Source organism: Dreissena polymorpha, chromosome 2 (assembly GCF_020536995.1).
Source record: "Dreissena polymorpha isolate Duluth1 chromosome 2, UMN_Dpol_1.0, whole genome shotgun sequence".
NCBI classification, from domain to species: domain Eukaryota; kingdom Metazoa; phylum Mollusca; class Bivalvia; order Myida; family Dreissenidae; genus Dreissena; species Dreissena polymorpha.
Window position 1 is genome coordinate 127,511,433 of NC_068356.1, and position 21,526 is coordinate 127,532,958.

Genomic DNA, 21,526 nt, shown 5'->3' on the forward strand with positions numbered 1-21,526 from the left:
TGGACTATGACAACAATAAGCAAAATTCCAAGATGTGCATACAACGCATGGCTTTATTTTCAGAAAAAAATGAATTTTATTTCTTTATACTAACATATAATATTTGCACTGAATTAACTAAGTGCTACCACATGCAACGTTTAAAACAGCAATGTATCTTGGTATACAAATTGTTGGGAGCAGTGTGAGCACAAACACACACAAGTGGGAAACTAAAAAATCTGTTAACAATGATTTGCCATAAAACTGCTCAACTTTATAATAATGAAAAACTATTTATTACAACATAATAAGAATAAAAATGATGTATTACAACCCTATGTAGAAAAAAAATCATAATAAATTTAACATCAAAAATAATTAATTACCAACAACGTAGATATTTATGGTCTTGTTGATAACGTCTTGAGTGGCCCCCCTTGAAACCACAGCAACACATGTATAGGGTCCCTCATCCGACCTCCGAACGCCGCGGAAATACAGCGTGCCACCGGAGTCGATCACATGATCAGCGAACGTGAGGTCGGCGTTCTGCACCGTGCCGCGCATCCAGTGCACCTTGGGATTGATCTCGGCCTCTGCACGACAGTGAACCTCTGCATCCGAGTCCAATTCCAGGAAGCCATCCCGCGGGATAGGATTGAACTTCAACTTGCCTGTTGGATAAGAATTATTGCATAGGAACTGTGCTCTGTGATCATGTACATGCGCAAAATGTCTTCACAAAATAGCCTGTGTAGTCTAATCAGGCTAAACAGGCTAATCAGGGACGACTCTTTCTGTTTGTGAGGTATTTTTTGTTTAAAATAAGTGTCTTATTAGTGAAAATCCAGTTAAGGCTGTAAGTAAAATGACACTTAACCCTTTGCATGCTGGGATATTTGTCGTCTGCTAAAATGTTGTCAGCTGAATTTCTAAAATTAGCATTTTATTATATTTTTTTCAAAGAATACTATCAGAATAGCAATCAGTTTGGATCCTGATGAGACGCCACATTCTGGGGCGTCTCATCTGGATCCAAACTGTTTGCAAAGGCCTTTAAAATTCGGTTCCAGCGCTGAAAGGGTTAAGGCACATGCATTTAAACCCATTTTTCCACAGCAAGGATCAGATGTTATACAAATGCCAAAATCCACTCAAACAAATTCAAATTTAGGAAGGTGTCCCCAGGGCCTGGATTCAATTAAAACTTGCCTATTGGCATAGAAATATTGTACATCTTAACTCAAACATCTTAAACACTAGGTAGCTGTTTTGGGTGAATTTGTTGAACTTTTCTGTTGTCATATAAAGGTGTTGAATATGTTTGTACCCTTTCCCACTCAGAGCAAAGTCAAAATAGCTATGTGCAAACAGCATAAAACCAGAACAGCCTGCAAGTAACTCCCAGTCTGTTCAGGTTTTATGCTGTTTGTTGCTCATCAGTATCTAAGGGTTGGAAATGAAGCCTTTAAAACTTGAATGTGGTAAGAAGTCTTTAATTAAATTTAACTTTCTAAGGGACTACACATGCATATAAATACGTATCTAAATGGTAAAGGGTTAAGCAAAATCAAGATTACCGGTAATTCAAAAAGTTTACATAAAAGGTAGTTATCCTCTGGGACTGAATTTTGTTTAATGTTTTGTTGATTGCATTTTTTAAATTCCACTTCCGGGATAAACAAATATCCAATATATTCTGCTTAACAGTGGATTTGCATGCTTTTTAAATAAAATATTCTTAAAGATAAACATTTATTCTTTCTTACGTCAAACTTGATTTTTTAACCAACACAAGATGTGTTTGTCAGAAACACAATGCCCCCTAAGGCGCGGCTATTTTTATCTTTTTGTGACCTTTGACCTTATTTTTACCTTTGACCTTGAAGGATGACCTTGACCTTTCACCACTCAAAATTTGCAGCTCCATGAGATACACATGCATGCCAAATATCAAGTTGCTATGTTCAATATTTCAAAAGTTTTTGCAAAACTTTACTTTATTAAAGTTTCAAATTTTTTACCTTTGACCTTGAGGGATGACCTTGACCTTGACCTTTTACCACTCAAAATGTGCAGCTCCATGAGATACACATGCATGCCAAATATCAAGTTGCTATGTCCAATATTTCAAAAGTTATTGCAAAACTTTACTGTAAGGTTAAAGTTTTGGGACAGAATGACAAACAGAAAGACAGACAGACAGACAGGCCAAAAACAATATACCCCCGATCATTCGATCCGGGGGCATAAAAAAATAAATAAAAGGTACATAATTAAAAAAAAGGATCAAACTCACCCTGTACAATACACCAAACATTAAATCTAGCAATGAATTATAAATGTCTCTTACGTTTCACTTTGAGTTCCGCTGGTGGTGACTGCACTGGAGCCTGACCGGTTGTCATGGCAATACAAGAGTACATTCCCTGGTCACTCTCCGTTACCATGGATATACGCAGCAGTCCAGACTCCTGGTTGATATAGTGACGAGATGAACCCTGAAATGATTCGAAAACATGTAAAATGTGATATTTGTAGAATTTTAGGGAGATTGAATTACGGCAAAGTAAGCTTTACCTTCCTTTTTTTTGGCTGAGCAATCAATGTACAAAGATCATTGGATATATATAAATCGGCCAGCTAATATTAGCAACAAGTTATGTTTTATCATCTAGTATCAGATATTATGAGTTACACAAGCACCTTGATAAAACAAAAAGATAACCTCTATGGAATGGGCTACAGGACCAATCTTCTGACTTTATTTACAGCCAGATGATTCTGAACTTATCAACTGAATATCGTAATAAAACCTATTCTATAACCATTATACTCAGTTCTCATTAAGAGAAGTCAGTGCTAGGGACTTGATTTTACACATCTCATAATTCTAAATCAAACTATCCCAAATCCTCAGCAGGATGCACAATAATTTCCCTACCTTCCAACTGAAGAGCTAGAAACAGATTTCCGCCCAAAACATGTTGAGATTAATTCATATCTCCTTAAGTATTATTTCTTTCAGTAATTGCTTCAATTAGGACTCAACACAAGGCCAGATAGCTCGTTCTTGGGACGTAATGGCTCCTGGATTATGTTTGCATGATTCAATTTAAAAAAACATAAACATGGATATGTGGAAGTCCTGACTGACAGGTTTAGATATTGCACACTGGGAGGGTGGAAAACACAATTGTCATTTTTATTTCAAAATATGCCTGACTCACTACTGATAACAATTTTATAGACATCAATCCTTTTAACTTTTAATTAAAGATGACATAAAAACATGACATGTCATGACATCCCCAGCTGTTACAATCTTTTGCAGGAAAAATTACAAATATACTAAGCAATACCTTCATAACAGAAACTAGAATGTGGTTCAACTACACTGATGCCACCAGTGAATTTCACTGAACACAGAAACTATTGTTTTTTGCCACACATGATATATACAGTATATACAGCATGTATGTTCAAGCCCTTTGTAACGGTTGCTATACATAAAGACTATTTCACAAATTTGACATCGACCATTAAGCAAGGAATATAGTTGGCGAATATAACATGTCTTGAAATGATAAAAAAAATACCAATGCTTTATGAAGAAAATCAGGTGTTGGTCACATGAACGTCTACTGTCAATAATACAATATTAGCACTATGCATAAGTGTCAGTTGTCCACTGTGACCTGAACCTAGAAGCCACAGACATGATTGATTCACATGACAGATCATAAACATCCACATACTATTACCATTTGTCTCAATTTATTTTAAAAACATCATAATACACAGCAAAGTATATAACACATTGCCTTGATAGCATGATCATTTGTGCCAATTCATTTTAAAATCCCATCATCATTCACAAAAAGGTTATGGGCCGACCACAAACATTTATGTTCATACCGCCATTACCATGATGAAAGGGGTCAGCGCTGTCAATAATCAAGATATTTAACAACAATTGTTTAATCAACATCCATTGCATAGCCAACAATTGTTTAATCAACATCCATTGCATAGCCAACAATTGTGTAATCAACATCCATTGCATAGCCAACAATTGTTTAATCAACATCCACAATGTATTGCCCTATGTTTTACTGAACTGATAGGTGACAATAATTAATATTGATTACAATTTGTAATTGTATATTAACAACTTTTATAAATCAATATTATTTGCGCTGTGACTGTTAACACTGCTTTAAAGCAATAAACCAGCCCTCCTTACAAGTGCCTACTCAATAACTCGTGACACAAAAATAGCCCAAATTGAATTATTGTTTTTTCTCATATTTTGTTTTGCATAATACCTTTGGTTTAATGTTTTAACCCTTTCCCACTTAGAAGCTATGTGCAAACAGCAGACAAAAAACCAGAACAGCCTGTGAGTAACTCGCAGTCTGTTCAGGTTTTATGCTGTTTGCTGCTCATCAGTATCTAAGGGTTGGAAATGAAGCATTTAAAACTTGAATTGAGTAAGAAAAATCTTAAATTAAATGTAACTTTGTATGGGACTACAAATGCGTAAAAATACGTATCTAAGTGGTAAAGGGTAAATTCAACTTGCAAAAGTGCACACAAAATAGCTACGTACAAAACCTCTTCAATGCAATTATCTCAACCTGTTTTTGGAGAATTTTAGCAGGGAAGTCATATGAAAGTAACCAATTCTAATGCTACAAAGTGTTCCCTGTTTATGAAATTCAACAAAGACATTTACCAAATACACTGCAGCACTTATCTTAATGTAAACATTTGTATGAAAAATGCTTTTTAAAAATCAAGTTTATCAACAAAGTTAAGTGGAAGTACTTAGAAATGGGTTCTGTGTTTTAAGGTTGTTATAGAAAAAAACAAAAAGCTTAAAATACTTAGATCTTCTTCAACAAACATATTAATAGATAGTTAAATACCCTGCGTATTTGATTAGTTGTCATTAATATATGATATCCAACAAGTTTTTTAAATGCACACATCCTTGGTCAAAGCTGATTAACCCTCTACCACTGAGATACTTATTTTCATGCATTTGTAGTCCCTTAGAAAGTTACATTTAATTTTAGACCTTTCTTACTAGATTCAAGATGTTAAGGCTTCATCTTCAAACCTTAGATACTAATGAGCAGCAAACAGCATAAAACCTTATCAGACTGTGAGTTACTCGCAGGCTGTTCTGGTTTTAAGCTGTTTGCAAAAGCCATTTTTACTTTGCTTCTTATGGGGGAAAGGATTTAATGTGTTCACTTCTAGTAACTGGAGAGACCTTCATCTGACACACACAAAATCTGAAGGCATAGCAAAGCACTTTACTTAGCCCTTATATAATTTTTAACTACTATTGTGTCCCAGCACATGTGGGGGGTGGGGTGGGGGGGGATTCTTGGGTGCGATGGTTGGACGGTATTTCAAACATAAAATAATAAAAATAAATATTTGTGTTTTTTAACCGTTTAAAAAAAACAACAATTGGGGGTGGGGTGGGGGGGGTAAAGTGTGAGGGTGTGGTGGTAATTTGTGAGATCATCTTAAAAAAAAAAATTTAGGGGGGGAGAATCGGGTGGGGGGCGTTCTTGAGTTATCATCCGAAAATCATTTTACTATTTCGGGTCACCGACGCAGACGCCGACGCCAAGGTGATGACAATAGCTCATAATTTTTTTTCAAAAAATAGATGAGCTAAAAACAAAATTCTTGAACATTTATGACGATCAATGTGTTTACAAATTTCATAAACACAACTATATGCATACGCCATTTTTTCGGTGTAGCTGTTTAACGTCACTTTTGACCTTAGGTGACCTTTAGGTTACATTCATAAAAATGCCTGCGACTACCCACGAATGAATACACTTCATTTAGTCCATTGGCTGATTTGAGAATACCACCAGAACATTGGAAACATGTCCGCGTCTTTCTAACACTGTTTTACTGCGGGCTCAACGTGAAACAATTTTATCTCTTATGAAAAGGCACGATAGAAAGAACAGTTTTACACGCAACTCTTCACATCAATACAATTTGTGCGTAGATTCTACACCTTCATCAGTTCGCGGTTAGTGTGTTTGAATGTCAGAGTTTATATACAGGTCATCGCCTACCTTATGTGCTGACCGGAGTTCGCGGCCAGTTAAATAATCGTTATATAATACAGATGCTATAGCGTGAACTAGGTGAACTGGAATTTTCTTTAGACCAGAAAGATGTTAAATGAAGATATCCAGCGATATAATTATGGTATGTCAATAATAGATTCTTAATGTCAGTGCTTTCCACAGGATTTTTGTTAGGCGCCCCGGGGCTAATAGGGGTGGTTTGGGAGGGGTGTTCCCTCCAGATGTTAATTTTTAAAAATTAAATGTGTCAATTCACGTTCTGTGGTGCGTTATAACTCAAAGAAAAACAGCGTCAAAAGACGTCATCTGGTGCGCTATGACTCTTCAAGAAAATACCCAAGTCATTAAAAAATATATATAATTTTTATATTGTTCAATTGTTTTAAAACTTTCCAGTACAGATAGTTAAATCCCGACTCGAACGATTCCCCAATACATCCGTTTCAACCAGACTCTATTAATTACTGTATACTTACTACTATTCAAGTTTCTATTTATTACCCGATAATCCCATTTGTTCCGTTTTTATAAATCACTTTCTGGTAAATATTTATGATAAAAGCTCTAAATTATTTCTTTAACACAAACATTGCCATGTTTCTATAGTATCAAATAAATTTTAAGTGACTATTTATAGATTTGATGAAATATTGCCTCTGAACATGCGTCAATCCCCTGACGTGTTGTGTGCTTGTTAAAACGATACACACACTTTCTATGCAAATGACGTGACGTTGTACATGCTGCATAATTTCCGCGCTCTTTTAAATTGAGAAAAAGATTCGACACAAAATAAATTTGCACTGCTAATTTGAAGCAAGAATATTTTAACGTTGCGGTAACATTTACATTCGGAAGTGTGTTTCGGATTAAAAATGCGTTAACATCGACTTACGGGAATGGGTTTCGGATTACAAATTTAATTATTCCCATTTGAGATTTCAACAAATATTACCAGTTGCGTTAGGAATTCAACGATAATTTGTTTATACGAGTCGAATAAATGTTTTGACGGAATTATGCACATCATCAGTCTTCTATATAAGTATCGATTATCGGACGAAACATTTACAAGTGTGCGTAATTAATTCAACAACAATTTGTTAAAGCGCATATCGAATAAATGTCAGAAAAACGAGGTGAATCAGTTCTATAAATGGACATGATGAAATATACATGTACTGGAATTAAATTAGTATCGCATAATTGTAACCAGGAGTTATTTGCACAACTTACTCGCTATAAATATTTAATTGTTTACAACTTGCAATTAATTTCTCGTATTTATTATGAGTCATATGTAACACAGTTTACAGTAAAAAGGTGTGATGATGATGCCCGAAACCGTCTTCAATGTACTGTTCCAGTTACCGGTTTTGCTAATTAAGCTGAGATAAACTCTTTCTTCATGCCCGACGTCAATAAAAAATAATCGATGGTTAACCCCGCCCTCATAAGCATGCGCGTAACCGATTGGACGATGAACATCACAGTTTGACGACTGGAAAGTTACCTGATACATCCTTGTCAGCATTTAAATGACTGTGTAATTTGGCTAGAATAATCTATACGCGCGTCATGCTATTCTCTTATCAGTGGATTATCCATAACCCCATGTTGTGTTTATGGCCATTACTTATGAAAGTAGGTACCGAGTGCTCTTTTGAAACAGGGAATATTGATACACTGATAGAGAAACCTTGATTTTTTTTACAATCTGCACTTTCTTTTACTGAAAAATACAGTGATCAGAAAATTTCAAGAGCACCACGGACTCTGATTTCGAAATTCAAGCGCCCCGGCGAGGGATCGTTAAATGGCCTGTGGAAAGCCCTGAATGTGTTTTCAACAATACCATGATAAATATTATTTTTAATTAATTTAACAAGAATTATTCCACCATATTGACTAATGTATTAAGCATGAGCGCGGTGATTCTCAATACTGTTAATAATCAAATCAAATAGCAATGCCCGACAAACCACTAAAACAGGTTTGTTCGAAGAACGCGCATATAAATATTTAAAATATGTACGGATACTTCGCGTGTGGCCGGTTGACTCATATGTTTTAATTTCACTTCCATTACTCTTTTAGTTTTCTGTTTTGTATCTATAGGTTTATGACCAGCAATATGTAATAATGTAAAATAAGCCGCAAAAACTCCGCGTAACATCCCGTACTGCGTGTGATGCAGCTAAGAACTGCACAGAAAAAGACATTCGCTATCCTTGATCTCATTCATTGAACTCTTTACCTTTCATAAACTCCAACCACAATCAACGCTGTATATCTTTTTAAAAGATATTTCTTGTCAGAAGTGTAAAGAGAACAGTGCATTATGAGGTAGAGCTTTAATTGGCCAAAGAATTTAAATTTAGATTGAATGCAATACGATACATGTACAAATTGCGTCATGCCAAAATTGTGCTTTTCGGGGACTTTCTCATACCGGGCAAAAATGAAAGTGAATCTCTGTTAACAATTACACTGCATTAGCATGTAAATAAATCGTCTGGATTATTTAATTAATTTCTCTTAGACGAACTGAATAAAATAACTAAATACTAGAATGATAATGAAATGACAGAAAAACTTGCGCAGTATATTTCAAAGCCGCTCCTTTAATATAGAGTCAAACTGCAATCATATCAAAGTAAGAATGTTTTTATCGTTTTGAATAACTTTAATTTTATAATTATCCCGCTTGCACTTACCTTATTGAAAATTAGCGCACCGAACCGCTCTGATAAGGAATACATGTTATAAACACAGACTCGCGAGTTTTCACACCTTTATTGACATTACACAACAGATTAACACCAATTAGCTGTCGAGTGGCGTGTAACCTCTAATCGATTAAAATCAGTTAAACGGACGGATAAAGCAATCAAGCTGTGATCGCCGCCTTTTTTGAATTTTCTGACAATACATGAAGTTGCATAACATGGATTTGAATCAGAAATGGAAGGTTGGAGAAAAAACGGGATCCAAGCACCCCCTGCGTTATATTGGACACAGTGTTATAACGGACCGCACTATATTGGAGTAACAGTGTATTCATGCACTGATTAAACTGTAATCCATTACTGTAACTATCTCAAGTATTGGTGCCAATTTGTTATTCAATTTGTACACAAATGTTAAACTTTCAGACAAAATGCATCGGAGCTATAACAGCTGAGTACCGGCTTGCGCAATCTTACCAGTCGTATGTTCTCGTTGTTCATCTGCCACATCACCGTGGTAACTGGGTACGCTGTCCCGGACACCTGACATGTGAACTCGACATCGCTCCCCTCCGACATCTCCTGTGACTGGGGCCCACGACGTATCACCGGTGGAACTGAAATGACATCATAAACCAAATTGTTTATTGGTTTGTCCTATATCCCCCAAATAAGGTGTCAACTTTTTGTTGCTTCTTTTAGCTGTTTTGCAAAAAGTAGCAGATACATAGTCCAATTTTGCAAATGATGGACATGACTGACACAAGCTGTTAAATCATATATTTGGGCCATGTTCCGTATAAAGGGGGTTTAATGCATGTGCATAAAGTGTCGTCCCAGATTAGATTAAAATAGATAATTTCAACAACAAAAATGAAGTTCAACTTTAATAACCAAAACTAGTGTTAAGCTAACCATAGATAACACACTCAATGTAACACCATTGTCAGCAGCAATCCTTCCTTAACCCATTTATGCCTATCATATTGACAAACAGCGTAGACCAAGATGAGACGCAGGGTCTGCGCTGTTTGCTTAAAGGAATTTCTGTAAGAAATATTCTAAATAAAGAAAAAATATACTAGACATCCCTAATTTTGGAAATAAATTGATCCAATTTAGAATGATGGGAGAGTTCACTAGGCCTAAATGGGTTAACTTCAGCCTGACTTCAGTGTATGTGAATTATTCCTATGATAATGAACCAACACTGCCAATGAGGTCCACATAAGTTAATATTTAGTGGAAAGAAGGAGCCCTGAAAGATAAGGATGCCCTGCAACCTAAGACTCAGTTGTCTGACAGCCACACAGGCCTATCAGCTATTTAGCACTATTGATTATAAGCCATTCTGGCTTGCACGTGCCCTACTGTTTGGCACCAGGGCAGCACTGTGTGTGGACTGGGTAGGGAAGCCAATGTCTAGTGTCAGTTATGAAGTAATGAAGTGGAGCCGACTGATAAAAATGTGGGCTGGGAATCTGGTAAATGTTTGTCAACACTTTTTCCATGAATACCAAACCCATGGCTGTTTCATTATGCCTGCTCCTTCAAAGCTAACCACCTAAAATGAATGTTGTTATATCATTTGTCTCATGAAAGCCAAACAGCTCTACCAGTTTGTATGCCCTAACAATTCTGCATGCATGCAATTTTTAGAAACTGATTTTGCATAAAGAACATACTTATTTGTTTGGATGCAACTGGTTCAATTTATTTATAATTTTAAAGCTGCATAAGCTAAAATATGTGTAATAATAGTTTTTAGTACACTCAAAGTGATCATTGCCTTCGAAACTGTTATATCATAATTATATTACAATTATGTATTTGTTTTCTTGATAGCAGCTTACTTTCTATAGCATATAAAGAATTATTCTGGTTTGTTATCGAACAGACAAGAGCTTTTGGCAACAGTTTTACCACATCAATATTATGTTTATTAAATTGTATTGAGTTTGCTATTTTATAGACCTAACGTCTAATACAGCGTTTGACATGTAACTAGATAGAATGTGTAGTAAAGGACAATTAATAAATGTAAGGTCAGTTGATAAAATAAAATATGTCGCAAATGTTTTACGAATAAAAAATGTTGGTATCTTACAGTTGAATCAATGGAAAATTTTAAAAAAGCTTTTTTAATATATCATTTTTTTATATAATATAGAAGTTATATTTGTGTTTATTTTGTCGAGCAGCTTAAATGTGTGACAAGCAAATTAAGTGGAACATTAAGCATACATTAGATACAATTTTTAGACATTGTGATATTAACCCTTTCAGTGCGGGAACCGGATTTTAAAGGCCTTTGCAAACAGTTTGGATCCAGATGAGACGCCACAGAACATGGCGTCTCATCAGGATCCAAACTGTTTGCTGTTCTGATAGTATTCTTTGAAAAAAATCGAAGAAAATGCTAATTTTAGAAATTCTGCAGACGACATTTTAGCAGACGACAAATTTCCCAGCATGCAAAGGGTTAAGTGACTGTCATGCAATTTGATCAACTTAGACAGCAGCCTGTTAAATCATGATTTTTCACCTGAATATTTTACATCTCTCATATGTTTTCATAGTGTTTTACTTACATCACTTAATCCTCTGCAATGTCAGTTTTCTGACAGCGATGTACGAATATGTAACTGTATCACTGCACGTCAATCAACCCTGTACCCCATGCATTAAGATCATAAAGTATATCAGATAATATACAAAAACTTTGGCAGGTTGCACTCTTTTCCCTGCTTATGTTTAAAGAAGTACATTTAATATGCAAAAACCAGAAGTTTTTGTGAGTATTTCTTTATATTAAGAAAATAAATTGCTTAGTTTCTGACGCTGGAAATGCACTTGAGACATTGGAATTTGGCAGATTAATGTTTTTTCAAAGATTGCTGATAAATTGTCTCAGAAGGAATATTATGTGATTTAGAAATTATATTCTACAACCCAGTCCTACATCTTGTTTTGTTGCTAGCTGAGGAGTGGAATCATGACCCTTGGACTGACCATCTTGCACTCCACTCCACCAACTGAACTAGAGGACCTGACATGAGTTTGTATTAACCCTTAACCACTTAGATACATATTTAACCCCTTTACCACTTAGATACTGATTCAACCCTTAACCACTTAGATAAATATTTAACCCCTTTACCACTTAGATACTGATTCAACCCTTAACCACTTAGATACATATTTAACCCCTTTACCACTTAGATACTGATTCAACCCTTAACCACTTAGATACGTATTTAACCCCTTTAACACTTAGTAACGTATTTCACCCTTTAGCACTTAGATATGTATTTAACCCCTTAAACACTTAGTAACGTATTTAACCCTTTACCACTTAGATAGATATGTATTTAACTCTTTACTACTTAGATATATATTTTCACACATTTGTAAACCCTTAGAAAGGTAAATTTAATTAAAGACCTTTCTTACTAGATTCAAGTTTAAAGGACTTCATTTCCAACCCTTAGATACTGATGAGCAGCAAACAGCATAAAACCTGAACAGACTGCGAGTTACTCACAGGCTGTTCTAGTCTATGCTGTTTTCACATAGCCAGTTTCACTTTGCTTCTAAGTGAGAAAAGGTTAAAATGATAACTTTTTTGTTTTTGAGTGAAGCTAGTTTACTCTTATATGTACATACATTAATATAAAAAAATCTTACTATGTAAACATTATTTTGTTTCCCCACGCATTCAGTTGGTATTTGAAAAACAAGATAATTTAGTTTTATTAGGATTCTAGAAAACTAGGGGTAATAATTTTTACTTGTTTTATAATGAACTAATTTAATTTAGCAATAATTTGAGTTAAGACAAACAACAGTCTTACAAAAAGCGAAAAGATTGAAAGCCATACTAGATAACCTAGTGCTTAAATTTAACCAAAATATCAGATTTTTCAAATTCAAGATTTCAAAATCGCACGTCTTATCATTACAAAAAAACATTAAAATTTGAATCTCATTCAAAACTCAGAATCCTCTGTATCTGCAGACAACCTTTACATGTCATAATCTGCAAACACTGATTGCAACTTATCAACAACAGATATATGAACACCTGAAACTTTCAAATTTGTGTTTTGTATTTTAAGACATTACGCCCTCTAAAATAATATGAAATTATTTGACAGATGTGGCTAAATATATGAAATGTCATGCAAAAAACTGAAAATACCTTGCAAATTTCATAAAAGCATGTGCACATAAGTACAATATTCCATTTAAACATTCTTAGAATGTAATGACCCCCAAAAAAAGATTTTCAAATCTTAAATTGTTGTGAAAAACTCAAAATCCTCAAAAAGATTTCATGCTGCACATTACCTAGACAATGCAACTATTTGAGTTAATTACATCAAAGAAAGGAACATAAACTTTCAATTGGAATAAACATTCTCTTGGACTGTCTATAATTAACAATGCTTGAAAAACACCCATTAAAAAATCGTTAACATGCCAAAACCATATTCTGGCCACAACTGCAAAGCTTTGGCATCAATATTGACAAAATCTAGATGAAAAAGTGCATTACACTTGCGGGGGTGGGGGGGGGGGACAAGTGTGCCTTACATAACTACAGTTATTAAATGAGCCTGGTTCTGGGAAAACTGGGCTAAAATCATGTGCGTTAAATGGAGTCCCAAGATTAGCCTGTGTGGACTGCAGGGGCTAATATGAACAAAAGGAAACTTACCCGAAATGATAATCCAAAAGCTTTGTCTTTTTTCTCCAGCCGTGTTGTTGACGATGAAAGTGTAGTTTCCAGAGTCTATCTGTTGTGGGTCCTCGAAAAACAAGTTGGTCCCAATCATACGAATCTGACCCTGGTCACTGAGGGGCATGTCATTCTTGTTCAACCATCTGCAATTGTAGCCAATAAATAAATAAATATTAAAACGTCAGCATTTTAAATTTATTTAATCTTATAACCACACACTGTGCTGAATGGAAGTTATTTTCAAGTTATTTAGAATTTTTTTAAATTATGGTTTATCTTTTATGGATCAGAATAAGCACGAAAATCATCTTGTGAGATTCTCAGTGTGTTCAAAATTCACATTGGACGAAGACCAATTAATAGAATAGCAGTACATTAAGTTTTCAGTAATTTTTCTATGTGTTTCATGCAATCTTGATGGTTATCAAACCTTGCAAAGAGTATATGGTCACAAACATGATCACCAAGTTCAATGATGATCTGATTTGAACTGTTCATGTTAAAGAGGATGTTAATTTGACAATTATTTTCATAATTCAGGGGTCATTACAAACACAGAAGTCAAACAGGAAGAGAACAAAACGCTCCAAATGTCTGCTTTAACCCATTTATGCCTAGTGTCTAGAAAAAAGGCCTTGGAAAACAGCGTAGACCCTGATGAGACGCCGCATTATGCGGCGTCTCATCAGGGTCTGCGCTTTTTGCTTAAAGGAATTTCCGTAAGAAATATTCTAAATATAGAAATAAATATACTAGACATCCCTAAGTTTGGAAATAAATTGATCCAATTTAGAAGGATGGGACCAGGGAGAGTCCACTAGGCATAACTGGGTTAATAAAACCAGTTGTATGCGGCTTACCTCTTTCAGTGCTGGAACCGAATTTTGAAGGCCTTTGCAAACAGTTTGGATCCAGATGAGACGCCACAGAACGAGGCGTCTCATCAGGAATCAAACTGTTTGCTATTCTATTCTATTCAGCAGACGACAAATTTCCCAGCATGCAAAGGGTTAAAAAATAAAATCTAAGCAATCTGTAAGAACCTGATAGTACCATGATATGCATTAGCCAAAGGATCCTGCATTATTTAAAACTTGACAGGGAAATAAATCAATTTTCATTTTTAACAGATTTGTTTATCTACCTCGCGTAAAATGCACGTGAAACTGATTGAATGTTAAGCAAAGCCAGGTAGCGCTTGTTTATTTGGATATGTTGCAGCAGACTGAATGCTGATGGAACGCTCTGGGGGTCCTATGATTTATTACAGAGAACAATATTTTCTTTACAGTCAATGATATAGGAATTACCAATAAAACAAGACCCCCCCCCCCCTTAAAAAATAATAAATATTAGAAAGATGTAAGGGAATTCATAACAATCATTACATTTATTATGGTTTCTTCAGCTATCAATTATCATTTCCGTGTTGAAAAGGCAAAAATCTGGAAAAACATATCATCACATGGATCAGATTTTACATAAATACAATAGCCTTGTACCCAGTTCCAAAAGATGGAGCATTCAATTTTTGTTTGCTTTTGAAACTCCTATCAGAAATGTTTATCTTGAGGAGAGAATGTAAGGGACACCAACAAGACCAAATGGTCCCTATCATTCATGTGGACTGTATACAGATCAGGCCCCCCTGATTTCCTGAACAAACATACAAACAGGGATTACTAATGTTAATGCACAACAAGTAATATAACTTAAGGCTAGTATTCCATCTGTCCGTATCCGCATCCGCACATCCGCATCCAAAAAAAAAGAACTAGTAGAAATGCACTGCGCTTATTCCATTCATCCGCATTTCCGCACGCGCAATAGGCATCTGTAAAAGAATGCTCAAGTGAGCATTCTAATGAGGATGCGGACAAGATACAGACGGCATTTAGCACGATAAGGGAAGCTGTCATCTTAAAAATCAACTGAAAAACTGATCGAATTCGAGAAAAAATTACCCGGAATTATACAACCAACATAGTTCTGCATATCAGAACTCTGATTTTACTTCAAATGTTTGGAAAAGCATAGCCAAGACACTAGAAGAAGATGTTTCAAGTATTTACCATTTGTATTATTTTACAGACAGAATGATGATTTGTACCTTATATCTACTTAAATTCACGCTTGTCCTTCATAATAATTATTTCAATTATAATTTTTAGTTTCATCCATATATTTTTTGCCCAAAAAAGTAAGATACGTTTGACACATGCTGATAACAATGGAATGTAGCGTCCATATCATGATTTGCGGATACGGGTGCGGATACGAATGCGGATACGGATGTGGATAGATGAAATACAAGCCTAAGTCACTAAACAACCTACAATAATTATTGGAGCCCAAATGGGTAGCTTGATTCATCTGGTGGACAACAAATGATTTTCATCTGCTCACCATATCTAACATTACATATACAAAGTGTTATTTATTGACTTTATATTATTGGGGGAGAATCATGCAAGTTTTCCAGCCCTAACATGAACCTTGCCATTGAAACTCAAAATGCGGCCAATAAGAAAATACTGTGTTCAAACAAGATTTAACCAATTTCTTGGACTTATATATACCCTTTTACCAGTTTAGACAAATCAATATTGATGATTGGCATCACAACTATGAGACAGGATTTTTGGATCCATTTTGAAAATGTTTATGATAATAAACCCTTTCCCGCTTAGAAGAAAAGTGAAAATGGCTATGTGCAAACAGCATTAAACCAGAACAGCCTCTGAGTAACTCTCATCCTGTTCAGGTTGTATGCTGTTTTCTCTGTTTTCTGCTTATCAGTATCTAAGGGGTGGAAATGAAGCCTTTAAAACTTGATTCTTGTATGAAAGGTCTTCAATTAAATTGAACTTTCTAAGAGGCTACAAATGAGTCAATATAGGTTTCCAAGTGGTAAAGGGTTTATACTCAAGCTTCAGATGCTGACAACTTTATTCCATTGGATGTTTAACATCATTAGACTTGACATTAAAGTGATTATATGAACATTATATAAACAGGAGCATGTCTCACATTTCCAGACTGCATTAACAGTCTAACAAAGTTTTGGCGCATAATTTAACAGAATATTAACATAATTAGCGTAGGAAATGAAATGCAATCATTGAGAAACTTTGTAGATGCAAAAAGGCAAATAAAAGGGAGCAAAAACATTTGATAACTAATTACATCCATAATATATTAAGAACTTATTACGTCTATGATATATTAAGAACTTATTACATCTATTATATATAAAGAAATTATTACATCTATTATAAATTAACAATAAAAACATCTTCTAATCTTTTAATCTTATATCCTGAAATAATCTCCTTACACCAACATCCTTTTTTCACCAGCTGTGAAACTCCAAGATCGATATCACCAATTTGTGGACAGACAGTTTAATATCTTGTAAGACTGACGGCAAAATTTCTAGTCTTACCCATCTACATCCGATGCAAGAAATTTTATCAAGGCTATTATAATTTCACAGATAATGATAAATTCCTGTGTTCAGTAAAATAAGTATATTAGATAAGTGAAATATGTTTTCCTATCAGTGTGGCTGTGTTTTTATTTAACAAATTCAAAATTAAAATGAAAAATAGAACATTTAAAAGTGATCTTTCAAGTTGTTGCCTCAGATTATATACAAACCACTACAGTGTGCCTTTGTTAAATGTATATTCATAAGGTACTGCTTTGCTCAATGCAAAGCTTGGCAAACACAACTGTAAGAAGGAAATTCAAAATGGTTTCATGCACCAACTAAATATCAAAATACGCATAAAGATGATTGTAAAACAATGAAAGAAATTGTAGTTGAATTACTGCAGTAAGAATATAAGTCATGAATACGAAAAAATGAAAGCCTTAACAACCTGTATTTGGCCAAACCAATGCCCCCATGCTGGATAGCCTTTTTTTACGCAAGGTCAACGTTAATAGTGAAAGTTGGGTGATATATGTGTAGACAAGGGACAAAATTGTCACAAAACCAGGTTTTCATTGTGAACAAAAAATCTGATAAAGGGAGAAAACTCAAACTGAACTTTTGAAATGAACAAACAAAATTAACCCCCTTTGTAAGTTTGTTTAAAAAATAATAATCTATTTTTAGTCGTGGCGACCTTGACATTGGAGATATTGACTTGATTCTTTCGTGCGACACACCGTACCATGATGGTGAACAAATGTGCCAAATGATTTTAAAATCTCACAATGAATGACATAGTTATGGCCAGGACAAGCTCATTTATGGCCATTTTTGACCTTTGAACTCAAAGTGTGACCTTGACCTTGGAGATATCGACGTAATTATTTCGCGCGACACACCGTCCAATGATGGTGAACAAATGTGCCAAATGATTTTAAAATCTGACAATGAACGACAAAGTTATGGCCCGGACAAGCTTGTTCCGCCAGCCCGCCAGCCCGCCAGCCAGCCAGCCAGCCCGCCAGCCAGCCAGCCCGCCCGCATTCGCCAATCTAATAACCAGTTTTTTCCTTCGGAAAACCTGGTTAACAATAGTCATAAACAACAAATTTGAAATATATATATAGCAGGGACACTCACTAAAGGCCAGCACATCAGGATAAAAAGGAGATCAAAATCCACTAATTTAAAATATGAGCCTGGCTTTAGGAAAATGTGGCTTAACTCATGTGCGTCAAGTTTCTACTAAGTCAGCCTGTTGAATGTGCACAGGCTAATCAGGGATGACACTTTTCATTTCCTAGACTTTCACTAATTAGAGACTTCCTTTAAACAAACAATTTCATTAAATAGAAAGTGTTGTGCCTGTAGCCTGTGTTTACTGCGCAGGCTATTACACACGTGTATTAAACCCCATTTTCCCCCAAAGCTCATAATTAATGCTTCACAGAAATTGAAATAGCTATGAACACGTTGCTGACACAGCCATTCTGGTGTCCTTACCTGTAGCTTGGCGCTGGTTTCCCGTCCGGCAAGAAGACCTTCACGGTGAACTCTTGGTGCACGGGGATCACCATGGGGAAACTGGGGATCAGACGGGGCTCAAACGAGTTCACATTGAAGTCATCCAAATCTGGAACAAAACACAAATGTGATTTTAACAATTTAGGTATGTTATGACATTTTTATTTGTATCATTGCAGGTTTAATTAATACATGTTTTATCAATATTATTAAATTATCATTAATATTATTATTTTATTATTATTTCAGGTATTATTATAATATTTCTTTTCATTATAATTAATATTATAACTGACTGAGTTTTCAGTCAAAATTAAAATCTTCTACATCGGAATTCTAAATGTCTTTGCACGACCAGTATACCCTGAAATTAAGTTCTTATAAAAATGTTGCCTTTCCAGTACTAATATTGGAAGTGTTTAAGGTAGCGCACCTCTAATGGGCACATATCCAAATATAATCTAATTAATTATTTTCTTAATCAGCATCATTTCACTGAACAACATGCAAATTTGTAGGTAGGCTTTCCAAGCTTTTTAAAAAAATATACCGATTTTTTCAAAACCACCCCCACGCTCGGCTTTTGTCCAGTTTATTTTCACCCCTGGGGTATATACAAATTCCATAATTCATTCAAATTTCCAAATATGGGCATGCAGTTGGTGTGTACAGATGCTGTAAAGGTGTTTAAAGTTTAAACAAGATGAAATAAGTATTCTTTTACAGACATTTATTTTTTACAAATTTTTATCTATGGAAGAGCGCCATGAAATGTAAGTGATTTCAGCCAAGTAAAAATTGGGTCGGTTAAAAACAAAGTGTCATAAAATTCAAAATAGTATCATTTAAGTCATATTTTAAACTTAGTTTTTATAGAAACACTATATACAGCAAAAATACCAAGAACTAGACAGATTTACCGTTTACTTTTTGAAATAAAAATAAAAATGCAACATGCATGGTTCGTATTTTCAACAGTAAATCACCCAATTTCGCCATAACGTTGTTTTAATTTTAATTATTGAAGAATGTGCATAAAAATTGCAACATATTTAACAATAAATATAGCTTATATGCCATATTAAATCAAATTACGTTAGAAAATAAATAAAACGCGTCGCAAAAAAGTATACGTCGTCGGCAGGATTCGAACCTGCACGGGAATATCCCAAAAGATTGCTAGTCTATCGCCTTAACCACTAGGCTACGGCACCTAATAGTAGGCTCTTCAACCTTCGAAGAAATCGCGGGAAATCATTAGAGGTGCACTACCTTAATCTGCAAGTGTACATTTTTACTTCATATTAGAGCACACACAAGTATCATGTATTCTCAAATAAGAGCAGTCACCACCCTTACATTGTCCTATGTAATAATGGCATTATTATATATATATATATATTATATATATATACCACTAAATTATAATAATTTGACTGTGTAACTCAATATTCAAAAATGTCAATCAAAGACATGTCAACCTTAGGGCATCTATTTGCATTGACTGTTTAAGCAAAAAAAGATTAATTTGGCATGAAGTTTTTATGTACTTTGGGGGGCCAGGGGGCATTTACTAGAATAAAGGGGTGATAACAAAAAAAATACGATAAGTATATAACGCTGATATCATGCTTCCTGCATTTGACACAAAGAGCACCTGTGTTCACACACAAAAGTTGTAACGAGATGTTGAAACAGTTTTACATTTCAATTAAAATTTAAAATGACAAAAAAAAATAGTGAAGAAAGGGGACTTATTCCGCATTTTACGCATTTAATGGCCAGATGGTGTTATACAACAGTCAGCAGCTGACATCTTATCAGATATATTATGAACCACGGGTGACAATATATTAACAAATTATTTGAATTTATTTCATTCAGTTCATGGTCATTAAATGATCATCAGATTCAGATTACTAATAACAACACTCCTCAAGCCAGATTGTCCATGAAAACGAATTGCGTAAACAATCCATATGAAGCAAAAAGGAATCAACATTCTATGAACCTGTTGAAACAATATATAACACTCTAAATAAAAAATACACATATAATATTTTTTGAAGTCAATTTTTTTCACTTTTATAAATTTTAAGTACCCTTGCATTTGCATAATGCTGTACTCTGTCCATAGATGCTTTTTCTTAACAAGAGCATTTCTAATATAGGATTATCATTTATGCTTATATGATGCTGAATTTCCATGGGTACAAGTCCTTAATAAGTATGAGCCGCGCTCTGTGAAAAGGGGGTTAAATGCATGTGCGTAAAGTATCATCCCAGATAAGCCTGTGCAGTCCACACAGGGTAATCAAGGACATAACTTTCCGCCTAAACTTGATTTTTGCTAAGAAGAGAATTTCTTAAAACTAAAATACCATTAAAGCGGAAAGTGTTGTCCCTGATTAGCCTCCCTTCTCGAAAAAGTGCACTAAATGCGCATTTAATGCGCATTAAATGCACATTAAATGCGCATTTAATGCGCATGTTATTGGCACCGTATTTTTTGCTTAACAAGTGCATTTTAATCTGTTAAAAAAAAACACTTTTTACTAGTGTGTTTATACATTTAAGTGTATTTTTTTTCCACAAAATAATACACTTAAGTGCATTTATTATGATAATAAGTGCGCTTAAGTTTATTTTTAAGTGCATTTATACACTTGAGTGTATTTTAAGACATACAAATAATACACTTCATGGTCAAAGTAAATTTTTTAAAGCGCATTAATACACTTGAGTGCATTTCCAGTCATTCAAATAATACACATTACAGAATTAAAAGCAAATTATTTAAGCGCATTAATACACTTGAGTGCATTTCCAGTCATGCAAAAAATACACTTCATTGAGTATTCAAAGTGAATTTTTGTAAGCGCATTAATACACTTGAGTGCATTTCCACTGATACAAATAATACACCTTACAAAATTGAAAGTGAATTTTTTTATGCGCATTAATACACTTGAGTGCA

At 34.7% G+C, this 21,526-nt stretch overlaps 1 protein-coding gene and 1 non-coding gene across 2 annotated transcripts in view; both read right to left on the reverse strand.

The window, feature by feature from the left end:
- LOC127868946 (inactive tyrosine-protein kinase 7-like) overlaps window positions 1-21,526 on the reverse strand; it is a 131,744-nt gene that overhangs the window by 17,339 nt on the left and 92,879 nt on the right. The window contains exons 7-11 of the mRNA XM_052411157.1: window positions 18,529-18,658; window positions 13,563-13,729; window positions 9,320-9,459; window positions 2,336-2,483; window positions 369-656 (exon numbers count right to left, since the gene is read on the reverse strand). Coding sequence (XP_052267117.1) covers window positions 369-656; window positions 2,336-2,483; window positions 9,320-9,459; window positions 13,563-13,729; window positions 18,529-18,658 — 873 coding nt within the window. The remainder of the gene's footprint in view (window positions 1-368; window positions 657-2,335; window positions 2,484-9,319; window positions 9,460-13,562; window positions 13,730-18,528; window positions 18,659-21,526) is intronic.
- Trnaa-agc (transfer RNA alanine (anticodon AGC)) lies at window positions 19,682-19,763 on the reverse strand. The gene has a single exon. It is a non-coding gene; the product is annotated as a tRNA-Ala (tRNA).